The 14749-nt window shown below is 37.9% G+C and overlaps 1 protein-coding gene across 9 annotated transcripts in view; it reads left to right on the forward strand.

The window, feature by feature from the left end:
• The window catches only part of MYT1L (myelin transcription factor 1 like), a 426396-nt gene extending 415439 nt beyond the window's left edge, over positions 1 to 10957 (forward strand). For all 9 annotated transcript variants that reach the window (XM_075923549.1, XM_075923552.1, XM_075923548.1 and 6 more), the window contains 3 exons: positions 4102 to 4205; positions 7723 to 7866; positions 8182 to 10957. In XM_075923549.1, coding sequence (XP_075779664.1) covers positions 4102 to 4205; positions 7723 to 7866; positions 8182 to 8322 — 389 coding nt within the window. In that variant the 3' untranslated portion in view covers positions 8323 to 10957. The remainder of the gene's footprint in view (positions 1 to 4101; positions 4206 to 7722; positions 7867 to 8181) is intronic.
• Positions 10958 to 14749: the final 3792 nt, after the last annotated feature.

Below are 14749 nucleotides of genomic sequence, written 5' to 3' on the forward strand. Positions count from 1 at the left end.
CCTGCACATGCCGGCTCCTGCCTGCCGCACTGCGCTGCTGCCCCTGGTGGTAGGTGGCTCCTCTATGCATACTGATACAGGGGCAGCAGGCAGTTCCCTGGGATCTGGTATGCGCCAGGAGCTGGCTCTTAAGATGGTTCCCCAAGTGTACCAGGAGCCTGTGTGTAACCAGGAACATTAACCAATAAGTCCCAAGTAATGGGATAACCATTTATACTGGTAGACTGTAATTAAGGGTATGTCTACACTGCATTCCTCTTTCGAGAGATAAATGCAAATGCTGCTGAGCGAAATTGCAAATGAAGTGCGGATTTGAATTTCCCACACTTCATTTCCATAATCGCATCCGGGCACTATTTCGGAAATACCCTATTTCGAAAAAAAGAAACGCTGTCTAGACGTGGTTATTTCAAAAAAAACCTTCTTTCGATATTACCCTTAAGCTTCATTTTATAAGAAGGGGTTTCTTTCGAAATAACCGCATCTAGACAGCATTTCTTTTTTCGAAATAGGATATTTTGAAATAGTGCATAAGAACATAAGAACATAAGAATGGCCGTACTGGGTCAGACCAAAGGTCCATCTAGCCCAGTATCCTGTCTACCGACAGTGGCCAGCACCAGGTGCCCCAGAGAGGGTGGACCAAAGACAATGATCAAGCAATTTGTCTCCTGCCATCCCTCTCCAGCCTCTGATAGACAGAGGCCAAGGACACCATTTTATCCCCTGGCTAATAGCCTTTTATGGACCTAACCTTCATGAAATTATCTAGCTTCTCTTTAAACTCTATTATAGTCCTAGCCTTCACAGCCTCCTCTGGCAAGGAGTTCCACAGGTTGACTACGTGCTGTGTGAAGAAGAACTTTCTTTTATTAGTTTTAAACCTGCTCCCCATTAATTTCATTTGGGGTATGTCTACACTACCACCCTAGTTTGGACTAGGGTGGTAATGTAGGAAACCGGAGTTGCAAATGAAGCCCGGGATTTGAATTTCCCGGGCATCATTTGCATAAAGCCGGGCGTCGCCATTTTAAAATGTCCGCTACTGCGGACTCCATGCCGCGCGGCTACACGCGGCACGGACTAGGTAGTTCGGACTAGGCTTCCTAGTCTGAACTACCATTACTCCTCGTTGCCTAGTCCGAACTACCTAGTCCGTGCCGCATGTAGCCACGCGGCACGGAGTCCGCTCTAGCGGACATTTAAAAATGGCGGCGCCTGGCTTTATGCAAATGAAGCCCGGGAAATTCAAATCCCGGGCTTCATTTGCAACTCCGGTTGCCTACATTACCACCCTAGTTCGAACTAGGGTGGTAGTGTAGACATACCCCCGGTGTCCTCTAGTTCTTCTATTTAGGGAACTAATAAATAACTTTTCTTTATCGGCCCTCTCCACACCACTCATGATTTTATAGACCTCTATCATATCCCCCCTCAGTCTCCTCTTTTCTAAACTGAAAAGTCCCGGTCTCTTTAACCTCTCCTCATACGGGACCCATTCCAAACCTCTAACCATTTTAGTTGCCCTTTTCTGAACCCTTTCCAAGGCCAAAATATCTTTTTTGAGGTGAGGAGACCACATCTGTACACAGTATTCAAGATGTGGGCGTACCATAGTTTTATACAGGGGCAGTAAGATATTCTGGGTCCTATTTTCTATCCCTTTCTTAATAATTCCTAGCATCCTATTTGCCTTTTTGACCGCCGCTGCACACTGCATGGAAGTTTTCAGAGAAAAGATCTCTTTCCTGATTTGTCGTAGCCAAATTAGCCCCCATCATACTGTACGTATAGTTGGGGTTATTTCTCCCGATGTGCATTACTTTACACTTATCCACATTAAATTTCATTTGCCAGTGCCCAGACACGATTATGCAAATAAAGCGTGGGAAATTCAAATCCGCTCTTCATTTGCAATTTCACTCAGCTGCATTTTCATTCCTCTCTCGAAAGAGGAATGCAGTGTAGACATACCCTAAGTGTGTATGACAGCATGAAATTGGTTTAAAAATCATGAGATTCAAAAATCACATATTTTCTTGTAAGTGCCTTTTGGATTTTGAGCCTATAAAGAGAGCTGTATACCTTCAATTTGTATGTGATCAGGTTAAAAAAGCAACCTTTAACATATAAGCAAAAATATGAGCCTCCCCACTGGCTGCCTGGAAGGAGACTCCACTTTCTCCCTCCAAACTTCCTTAGATGAAGGTGCTGTCATTCTGTTCTCTTCATCCCCTATCCCAAACACTGTCTTGCCTCCTGTCTATCTTCCCTGTTCCACTCAGACTTCTGTCCCACTTGCATTCTCCCTCCAGGCTCCTCCATTCTCTTCTGTCTTTCATGAGTGCCCTGTCTTTCCCCTCACAGTCTCCTATCCATCATATTCTCCCTCTGACTACTTTTTTCCCTGGCCATGGAGGTTCATACTTGCCTCTCCTGTTCCACTGCCCTATCAGACTCCCTCCTGCACACGTACCCCATATCCTTCACCTGTAGTCCATATTCCTCATTACACAGAGAGGTCAGTGTCCTCCTCTTGCCTTCTCTATACCCCAAAAGGTGGAGACCCTACGGCCCAGGGTCCAAATCCGGCCCCCAAGGATCTGAGCTTCTCCTCCCCAGTACTGGGGAGGCAGTGCTGGTGCTGTAGCCCTGCAGTCTCCCTGCACCACCATCCCTGCAGGGCTAGAGTGTCAACACTTGCTTCCTGCTGGGGAAGGGAGGAATACTGAGCCTTGCAGGCTGGAGTCAGGCAAGCCTGGACTGGATCCGACCCACATGGGGAAAGTGAAGTGCTTAGGAGAGCAATTTTCAGCAACTGGCAGGCTTAGTGCAAAGCCACTCAAGCTAACCAAGCATGCTACGGGGTGGTGAGATGAGAGGGACATAGGGAACTAAATGGTTGACAATGTCTACATGTCTGATGGGCAGAGATAAGTACCTCCCTCTATTTGGGATCCTCAGCTAAAAACCCTTTCCTGGAACTAGGCACCTATGTCAGGTCAGCTACTTAGGTAGCTCATACTCTAGCAGCTAGAGTTTTTCTGGAAAAAGAGCTGTTTTTTCCAGAAAAACTATACTTACATCCACACTGCCATTGAGTTCTTTCAACAGAAGTCAAAAGAATGGGGGTGGGGCGGTTACACGAGGAGTATCGGTGGTTCGGAATAGGAAGCCTATTCCGAACTACCTAGTTCGTGCCGCGTGTAGCCGCGGGGCACGGAGTCTGAACTAGCGGACATTTAAAAATCGCGGCACCTGGCAACATGCAAATGAAGCCCGGGAAATTCAAATCCCGGGCTTCATTTGCAACTCTGGTTGACTACATTACCACCCTAGTTCGAACTAGGGTGGTAGTGTAGACATACCCTCAGAGACTTTGGTCCTATAGCTAGGTTTTTACAGGTATTTCAGGGTGGAATTCACAACACTGAGTTAGAAACCTCTAGCTCTGGCCACATTCTACAGATTTAAATGTGCTCAGAGCATAAATGCAACAAATGTTATTAGACTCTATAGAAATAGTGAGGAATATGAGCCATTTATGAATGTGGCAAAAATGAAATGCATGTGTGGTGACATGATCAATAATAGCAGGATGCAAGTAGGCATAATGATTAATAGGCAAGATGTAGAGGCAGCTAATCCATAGCTAGCCAAAGAGACTGCTCCAAAGAAGACGACTAGGGATGGCTTGCTCAGCCTTATGAAAGCATGGGAAAACCTTGGCATCTTGAAATGTTCTCCAGGACAAGAGACATTGCCAGTACTTTTAAAAAAAGTCAAGTATGACAATGCAGCAGAATTAATTAGTAGAGGTACATTGCTAATAATGCAAAGATATGATCAGTATATTTTAAGGCTGGCGTTATGTTTTTATCTCTTCCTAAGCAGTTTCTACCCTTCTCATTGAAAAAAATGCCACAAGTCTTAAAAGAGACATTGTGGAGAATATATGGGTTTAACTGCAAATGGAAAGTGCAGATTTAATGTTTCTGAACTTTTTACTTTCATAAATTTCAAACATGAAATGATTCAGTTGCAGAACACAGATTTATAGCTTAATTATTTTAATAAATCTTTTATTTTTATATTGCATAGGTATAGAAAATGATGAAGAAATTAAGCAGCTAGATGAAGAAATCAAGGAACTAAATGAATCCAATTCACAGATGGAAGCTGATATGATTAAACTCAGAACTCAGGTAACAGTTTTATGTAGCCTTAAATTTAGCTACTTTTTACACATAATTGTTAAAAGAAATATAGGAGAAAAGCTGTCTTAGGAAAAAATGTTTTCTTTCATACTTTTGCTCACATTTCGTATGTTCTTAATTTACATTTAGAAAACAGTATTTACGATGCTGTTAAATAGTTATTTTCCACCACAGCTACCACCAGTTGTTGAAATCTAAAAGAGATGGCTACATACTTTTTTCTAAAATTGCTGCCAAAATGTGACTTGTGTAGCCATCTCTGCATTTCTTTCTTGTAAGATTCTATACAACTCTCATATCTGTTAAATCTCATATCTCTAAATCGTGGCATTAGTAGATGCAGCTATGACAAAAGAGAGTAGATGGAGAACACAGTAGTGCCCATGACATTCTACTTGCAAAGGGAGTACACAAAGAAGCAACAACTGCTACACCTGTAATATGGTACAGTGAGAACTCTCCATGGTAACAACACCAGGTCACTGATTGGTTGGAAAGGACAGTCCACAGCCCAGCTTCATCCTATTTGGAGTCCACACAGATTGGACAGAAAATAGGGAGCAAGTTCGTGTGGTGTCCATTGAGATTACATTTTTCCACACAGAGCTCACCATTTGCCAAACTCTGTTCTCGCTGAATTCAACCATAAAATACCCAATGACTTTAGTGGGAACAGAGTTAGACCAATATTAACTATTTTTGAAAACTCCACTCAGCTCCAGTAACGTATTGGCTTTCTGTGCAAGTGTTCCTTGCACCCTCTGTCTCCTGTTTGTATACTCATGCATGAGCAGGCAGGATCTGTCCCAGATATGTTGTAAAATTATGTCTTAGCCAAACTCATGTGGAAAGTTTGTTTCTATGGTAAACATACATTTGACTCTGCTTATCATTATTTGAGTTTTGTAGGTACTGATTCATTTTTTCATAGTTTTACTATGTAATCATACATAACTATATAGTATTGATAAGGATAAATCTAAAACCGTGAGACTGACCTACAGTTCAATGTATGTAGTTGTGCCATGTATGGCTACGTCTACACTGGCCCCTTCTTCGGAAGAGGCATGCTAATTTCGAACTTTGGAATAGGGAAATCCGCGGGGGATTTAAATATCCCCCGCAGGATTTAAATAAACATGGCCGCCACTTTTTTTCCGGCTTGGGGAAAAGCCGGAAAAGAGCGTCCAGACTGGCGCGATCCTCTGGAATAAAGCCCTTTTCCGGAGGATCTCTTATTCCTACTTGAAAGGAAAAAAAGCGGTGGCCATGTTTATTTAAATCCCGCGGGGGATATTTAAATCCCCCGCGGATTTCCCTATTCCAAAGTTCGAAATTAGCATGCCTCTTCCGAAGAAGGGGCCAGTGTAGACGTGGCCTATGTGTGTCTGCAGGACTAGGATCTAAGTTTTGAAACCTACGTGCTCCTGTCCATATGCTGTTTGCTTTTACATCAATAAAATATAGCATGTGCAGTCCACACAAGGACTTGTAGGGTTTTTTGTAACTGAGGTTTTTTTTAGATACCTTCCTTGTGGGCACTCAAGTATTTGTTAGGCCATATCTCATCCTGGCATAAGTAACCTGCCACAAGATTTCTGTATGAGTACTTCGTACATTGTGGACATATAGAAAAATTGAATAAAAAAATGAAACACCCTCAATGTTCAAATAATGATATTGCTACTCACAGCATAAAGTTACTTTAATATGAAAGAACTTGTAGGATTAGGGTCTTTAGGTAGGAGACTTGCAGTGCTATAATGAATATGCAATCCCAATAGTAATTCTGGCTTTACATAAGTTTAGAACATGTGCCTGGCCTGCTCTCTGACATATACAAACTGAAAACATAACATCAGAGAAGGAACATGTTTCCATCCTCTATGTTAAAGTAAAAACTATTGCTGCTTGCTGGAGAAATCATCCTGAAGAAATCTTCCCCTCTAATATTGATAGTATGTGTCTCTCGTTGTATTATCTTCTGCATAAATATCAGTAGTCAAAACTAAACCTACTTGAAAGCTAGTCTAATGTGTGCACCAAACTCTTAAGAAAATATTTGCTTTTATCAATTCGTGTTACAGGCCAAATTATTTAAAAAAAACAACCCAGAATCCATTATGGGTGTTAATTACGGGCTTGAGGCAACTATCAGGTTGTGCCAGAAAAACTTCTTAAAACTTATTGTTGACCCAGGATGTTCACATAAGAACCATCTCCTCTTCAGACCTTCATACTGATTGTGCTGACAAATGAGATATATCATATAAAAATGCTATCTTTTCTTCCTATAACTTCTTATACCAGCAATTAACTGTGGATGTCAAATTAGAGCTGAGTGACTGTCATTTTCAGAATGTAGCCACTTTCAGAATTCAGCCCTATGTATTCTTTTACACTTCTTTGACTTAATTTTTTACCCTCTTGCCAATGTACTCTTTATGCCACACACACACACACATTTTACACTTAATTAAAGATGAGATGCCCTGTGCATGGAAACTAGTCATGTACCACACCGGTTTCTTCATTTTAGAAAGATTCTTAAGGTTTGACTTACATACTTAAAATGTGGAGTACTTTTGGAAATACTAAAACCTTTCTAAATGGAATAAATTTTGTAAGTGTGACTTCTGTATTTATATCAATCTCACATCCAGGAATTTACTTATAGATTTATATAAGTGATTTAGCTTCATGATTATGCAGCAGTTTCTTTTACTACATTCCAGCCTATTTGAGACTAATGAAATGTCATAAGTTCTGTCTTTAAGTTCTTTAGAAGTCTCACAACTACAAATATATTTCAAACAAAACAGAATTTATTTGTCATTAACACAAACATTGAAAGCTGTTCATAATGCAATACATACAAATATCTATTGTGCAACAATATGTAATTCTTAGCTTGCACTGGCAGTTCTGTGAGAATATTCATTGGGTATTATAGGTTGGATAAAAATATAATTCCAAAGAGCTAAATAATGATGACAGCAGAGAACTATGCACACTTAGTTAATAAGGTATATAGTACAAAAAATATGATAAATGTAACATCTATTCATACTGGCCCTGATCTTGCAACCTCATGGATAAAGGTGGATTCTTATATCCATATGGTGCTTCCACTGGGGTCACAGCAAGTATAAGAGTGTGCCCACATGGACTGCAGGATTGAGACCCTTATAAGTCCCTTTAGTTACAAAAGGATATTAATTTTAAAAATATGTAAATCAATACAAAGTTCGTACAATTGAATGTAAGATAAATCAATACTTCTATACAAAAAGGCAAGCCGTTAAAGTAATAAAATGTGCCGTTTTACATAGCAAAAAAACCAACCCTTCGTAAAATTATAAAAAAATTATAAACAAGTGAAATTTTTGTATTTAAACAAAAAGTCCATTTTTTTCCTGATACTACTGTTATCACTCACTTCTCAAACGCATGCTTTATAACGGCTTGCCTTATATTACATTGTACACAAATTTGTCCATTTTAGATTACCACAATGGAGAGCAACTTGAAGACGATAGAAGAGGAGAACAAAGTAATTGAACAGCAAAATGAGTCTCTTCTTCATGAACTGGCCAATTTAAGCCAGTCTTTAATTCATAGTCTAGCTAATATCCAGCTGCCACATATGGTAAGTGATTGAGAGCACAAGTTAAGGAATTTGGCGATCTTCAGTTCACCTCATACAATTGATGTCTTTTTTATGTTTATGGTTCCTCAACCAGTTGGATATTTGTGGTAACAACACTGAAACCATAAAGATAAATGTAAATGCTAACAAAGGCACAGTGGGCCTATTCCAATGTATCCTGTAAAATTAAGATCTAAATAGGCATTTTAAATATAAAAACAGTGGCAATATGCTATGATAGTATGTTATGCTTAAATTAATATACAAATCAAAAAAATAAAAGTTGTATATGAACTACTATTTAATATCTCGTAGGAACCAATCAATGAACAAAATTTTGATGCTTACGTGACCACTTTGACGGACATGTATACAAATCAAGATCGTTATCAGAGTCCAGAAAATAAAGCCCTACTGGAAAATATAAAGCAGGCTGTGAGAGGAATTCAGGTCTGAACAGCTGCTATAGTGGTGAAAGTCTTGCTTAAAAAAAGGATGCCTCTTGTTTTTTGCTGCTGTAATTTACCAGAAAGTGTTATATATTTATTTCTGTTGGAAACAGTGTTATGCTTACAAGACTTCATAATGATTTTATGTCTTGCTTTAAAGATAGTAACTGCAGAATAGTTTTTTGAATACATTCACATTTTGTACGTTTTCATATAAGCTGACATAGTGTGATATGCCATGTAATGTTTATAGCTGCTAATGTATGCACATTTTTGGGGTATATATATTTCTGAAGAGGTAAGCTGATCGAAATAAATAGAGTGTAAATTCTTTTTAATGCTTTAGTGATTAAATGTTTTAGTATTTTGAACTGAAATGGACAAAAAAAAACAGCTTTGAATGACAATGTTGCGGTCTGCAGCCACTTTTTAAACACTATCATTTTGCCTCATGTTGGAGGATTTTATGGGATTTAAGAAATACATTTTGTGTGCATATTGTTTCATAGCAAGAATTGGTTGCAAAAATGCTTTATTTTTGAACAATGCTTGAAAATATTATGTGACTTTTGTTTTCAGAGGATGGTGTGTGGTGGGGGCAATAAAATGAGGTTTTTTGAAATCCAAGAAAATGGCATGGATTAGATGTAAGATACAAAATGGGTAATTTATTGTAAGACAACATCAAGCCATGGAAACTTGACAGAAGATTCAAAGCAGCTTAAACAGCACTTTTTAATTAACTTCTAAGCATTACATGGTATGAAAATGGGAACTCCATTATGAAAGGAACTATATCAGAGGTGGACAACCTGAAGATTTCAGCTTTTATTTTCAAATAAACTTTGGAGCCAACATTCTCTTATTTCTCCTGGACTGCTTAATTCCCCTCTGAACTATGTCTTATAGCAATGTAGTTCATCTTTCAGAAATTCTGTATTTCCAATTTAAGATGGAGGACAATATTTTAAAACAAATATTGCCTTTTTACATCTTTAATTTTGGAATAAAGACAAATGATTTTTGTCTACTGTAGTTACTGAACTGGATTCATTGCTAGATTTAGTAGGAATGCAGTTCAGTAAAGATTCTTTTTGCTTTGCCAAGCATTTGATCCCATTTTTCATATTTTAATATTTATGTTCTGCTTTTTGTTGGAGAACAATCATCACTGCAGCATTCACGTATGCTTTATATTTGTTCTACTGTTATCTATTGCAAAAATGAATGCAATCAAATTTTAATGTAACTAAATATACTTCAGCACTTTTTTTTGCTTTAAACTGGATCATTTTAAGATCAATCTTATTTGTACTTTCAATATTTGATTGTTTTCTTCAAAATGACTGCACTATATGTATGCATAAGACCACTTTTTATTACTACATTTTTCCTTTTTAAGTAGTAATTTTGATGTGTTGTGTTTTACAGATGTTGAATTTATTTAAAATTGATATCATATCTTTTCCTTCCATGTCTTGATGTTATGCAGAAAGTACAAAAGTACTTTAAAATTTTGTTATGAAAAAGATGGGTTTTGTAAAAAATAAAATATTTTTAGCAGAACAGGACTTACAGGGTCATTGTCCCCACAATGTGCCAGTTGACTATTTGCACTTACCTTGCCCTATATATCCATACGGAGGTGTGCAATTTCTTGTGTCATTAGCCTTGTGACACTGAACCTGAACAAATTATAGTGGAAGCCATTATGGCCAATCCAGTAATATTGCTAAGGGAGACTACAGGGATCTCACAACAAATATTCTGATACAATATTCAACCTCGGTATATATATATATGTATAAATATATGTATATCCCAGCGGCACTTTATACTATTCACTGTACAAAAGCTTACAGTTTTCCATGAGGACTTTAATAACTAGCTGGGAAAAGATTATGTAATTACTTTGGGGCTCTGCAATCTTATCTGTACAGTGCCCTTTTTCTGTTGTGCTATTAGTTGTAGCTGCCATGCTCAGAATTGCCTTTTTGAGAGCTGAAGCAAGGTGCTTGTTGTTCACCTTCTGCCATATATATTGTACTTTTGCCCTAGCCTCCTTTTAGGGCTTTCATTGTTCATAATGGCATATGCATTTTTCCACTGCATTGTGTCTGCAGCTTCTTTGCCAATATAGTAATGCTTTCAGTAGAGTAATAGATAGTATCAGTTTTGGATTCTTATTGTTATCACCTATGTACAATGGAAAGGGATTTTAAGCACAAATCTGCTGCTCATCTAATGTTGGTACATAATATCAAATCAGAAGTTATCTGTGACTATTATATAGGGATCACAAAAGTGTCACATATTAGAATGCTGACCTTTCATATGAAATTATTGTGAGTCAGAGTTTATTTATTATAACTTATTGTTCATATTCATTTCTAAGTTAATTTAAGTAATCATTTATTAAGACAGAATTTTGTATAAACTATTTATTGTGCTCTCTGTGGAACTGAAGTTTGATTTATTTTTGTACTACACGGCATGGATTTGTTGACATTTTAATTTTGCTATAAATGTGTGGAATCACAAGTTGCTGTGATACTTCATTTTTAAATTGTGAACTTTGTACAAATTTTGTCATGCTGGATGTTAACACATCTTACTCTAAATAAATAAAAAAAAATGTGTTGCCACACTTGCAGCACAGTGGTTCTGTGATCAGTGACAACATTTTCACTTTACCCAATGTACTAGCAGCCATGGTGAATAAATAATCAGCAACTATTTTTAGTGATGAATGTAGGCCCTTTATTCTTTGAATTCCCCATGCAAAATTTTCAGCTGTTCATTTTAATTAATCATGCAGTTATTCAGTTTCGTCTTTCACAAGCATGTAAAAACATCCAGAAGGAGACACTTCCGTTAGTGAGCTTCACAATCATTTAAAAATGTCCTGCTAATTATAGCAAGGGAGGAAATGAGTGTTACTTTTCAGTATGGGTAACTCAACTGAGGTACTGTCCTCAATACATTTAAAATTGAAAGAGTTGCTGATTGGGGTTGATAAACTCAGACATGATATTTAATTGAAAACTATATATCCTCTGCAGATGTAAAAATTTTCAAACACATTTGACCTTCAGAGGGGCCCCAAGTTGTTTTTAGAATTGTCAACCCAACAGGAAAACTACAATTAATGTTAGTTAACACTTCTGCTTATCAAATAACCTACCAAAGAAACAATGAGTTATGATGGTGTTGTGTGCAACGTCAAACACCATCCTGTACCAACAACCAACATAAGAAGGTCAACTCTGCAAAGGTGTTAACAACCAGTTAATATCTTATTAGCACTGTCAAACTACCTCATTGAAACATATTTTACTAGAAATAAACAATTAATTACATAGGGAATTAGCAATATCGATTCATGGGCAGAATGCTTACTACTTTTTCATATGTATGCCTTCCTGCACTGGGTATGATTTATATCCTGCAATACTTAGTAGCGTCATCAATTAATTCTGTGCTATATTATCCTCTATGCCACTCTTCTTAATTATATTCTTCAGAGATCATCCTAACTGACCAAGACAGAAGCACAAAGCACATACTCTAGAGTCTCTCTTTTCCCCCAGGAAAATTCTGCATGACTTCTAAGAAAAAAAAGAAGACAAAAGGCTCGGGAAACTTTACATATAGGAAAGTAAGAGAATGTATAAATAAAAAATAGAAAACAGGTAAAATGAACCCTATAATCAATCTAGAGTAAAAAAAGAAAAATCATTTTCTATAGCTACGTCTAGACTACGTTCCTCTTTTGACAGAGGGATGTAAATTAGGCACTTAGAAATTGCAAATGAAGCCGGGATTTGAATTCCCCACGCTTCATTTGCATAATTGCATCATGACACTCTTTCAAAAAAGCGCTATTTCGAAAGTAAAACTGCAGTCTAGACACAGTTCCTCCAAAAAGAGAAGGCTTTTTCAAAAGATCCTGTAAACCTCAGGATCCTGTTTACAGGCTCTTTCGAAAAAGCTTTCCCTTTTCGAAAGAACCATGTCTAGACCGCAGTTTTACTTTCGAAATAGCGCTCTTTTGAAAGAGCGTCATGATGCGATTATGCAAATGAAGCGTGGGGAATTCAAATCCTGGCTTCATTTGCAATCTCTAAGTGCCTAATTTACATCCCTCCGTCAAAAGAGGGATGTAGTCTAGAAATACCCTATAGTGGCTAGAGAGAGACTGTCAAAACATAAAAGAAGTTTATCTTAATTTTATTAGGGCCACATGCAAACATTTATTCCTATCAAGCATCAATAGAGTAGGATAGTGTCCTGTGCCCAGAACCTATTCTGGTTTTTGCTGGGTGCATAATGGATGACCTGTGACTATTTTATAATATTACAGATAACATCTCAGAGGACTTGATTGTTTCCTAATTTGAAAAATGAAAGCCAAACCAGAGTCTCAATTATTTAAAAAAATGGATGAGAAACAGCAAAAGAGCATCAAGGTGACCAAAAAAGAAAACATTGCTGAGCATAAATGTTTTACATCTAATGGCTTCAGTAGTCTCAATTTAGTAAACCAAAATTTTGAGAGGGGAGTTTTCTGTCACATTTATGCCATTAACTTGGATACTTAATGAGCATTAGAATATTGCTAAAGAAAGTGAAACACAAAAACTCCCAAGACCTCAGAATAAAGAAAATGAAAAGAACCTTGAGTAAGACACTCTGTATATGGTGCTTGCATTTCCCTTGAAATAATTTCATTTATACATTAAAATCCACAATGGATTTTATAATTAATATGAGGTCTATAACATTTGTTCTGATATAAAATGACATGCTACATGTTAAAATTATGTCTAATAAACGATATACATGTCACTAATCAAGAATTTTCATTTGATATTTTTGTCAAATATTATTAACTAAGCTTTTAAATTTATAGTTAACTTTACAATTAACCTCAAAGTCTCAAAAATAATTAAATTAATTTTGGACTACGCTTACATGGGTTGGCATTTACAGTTCTGCTTTCCTGGTTTGGCACTATGTAGGGATCGTGTAGCCAAGAAAAACTGAATGTGAGACATCTTTTAAAAATCTTAATTACATTTTGAATATCTCATAGAAAAACTCACAGCAACCCCTTCATCAAAAGACAAAGACACTTTAAAAACTGCTATAAAATTAATTCTAATGATGGAATTGCCCTCTGAATGAGTGTTTGTGATGGGTTCCCTGTTGTGCAATTTTGAACTGGGGTACCACTGAGCCCACTGGCATTCTAACCTGGCCATCCTCTCTCACTGTGATGATATGACAAACTACAATCCTCTCCAAGTCCTGCACTTACACAGACAACCACGGGGACAAATACATGAATGCTTCTCCAAGTAATTCTTGAGTTAACAAAAGAAAGGCTTCCGCCAATTCCCCCAGCTCCCCAGCCTGGCGCCCCAGAGATATACCATAATGCAAGGACAGAATTTTGCGAGGATAGGGGGGAGCAACAACAATGGGCGCCAGGATGCAGCTTGCTTTTCATTCCGTTCCCCGGATGTTAAGGAAGTGTGAGAAGCATGCACAGAATGCAAGTACTTTCTCCTAACTTCCTAAGCATCCGGGGAACGGGATGAAAAGCAAATGGAATGCAAACACTTTCCCCTCACTCTCTTATCATCCAGGGATTGGGATGAAAAGCAAGCCGGAGCCTATAGCTGCTTCCCACTCCCCCCCCCCCCCCCCCCACCCTCACAAAATTCCGCCCTTGCCATATTGTTTTGGTAAGATACCTGACAAGTCTCAGTTTATTAGCCAATCCACCACTTCTGCAAAGGAAAGTGGATGTGTGCCAGCTTTTGTACTCTGGGCAGATTCCCCAAGAACTTCAAGAATCCTTAGTCTACATGTGATCTCTGAGAGGTTTCTATTGTATGCTATTCGTGGGGTAATCCTCTGTCATGTGGATTCCATCATCTGTATCCAGCTTCTCTATTGTTCTACCTAAAAGGCTGGTGGTGGGTGTTTCCTAATTCACAACATATTTCAGTGACACACACTTAGCAAAACTTACCATACAATCCAACAAGATGCTGTCGTTCAGCAGACCAAGACTTTTAGAATGATACCTTAAAAGACACTTTTTGTACAAAATGTATCATAATCATATCACCATGGTAAATATTGTGGTTCCTGGTTGATGGTTTCGAGTACAGAGTATCATGCCTCCACCTTAGTTTCCTGCAGGAGCATTAGTCACTGACTAATATGGAAGCAGTGGGACCAAGGTCTTTTTTTTCCTGGAGAAGGCATCCACTACCATATGCTCTTTTCCCTTTATGTGTACTTCTTGCCAGATACAAGAATTAATTCTTCTGCTCTACTCTGTGCTGAGTATTGTGTCCAGTTCTGGGCACCACATTTCAAGAAAGATGTGGAGAAATTGGAGAAGATCCAGGGAAAAGCAA

Source organism: Pelodiscus sinensis, chromosome 3, assembly GCF_049634645.1.
Source record: "Pelodiscus sinensis isolate JC-2024 chromosome 3, ASM4963464v1, whole genome shotgun sequence".
NCBI classification, from domain to species: Eukaryota; Metazoa; Chordata; order Testudines; family Trionychidae; genus Pelodiscus; species Pelodiscus sinensis.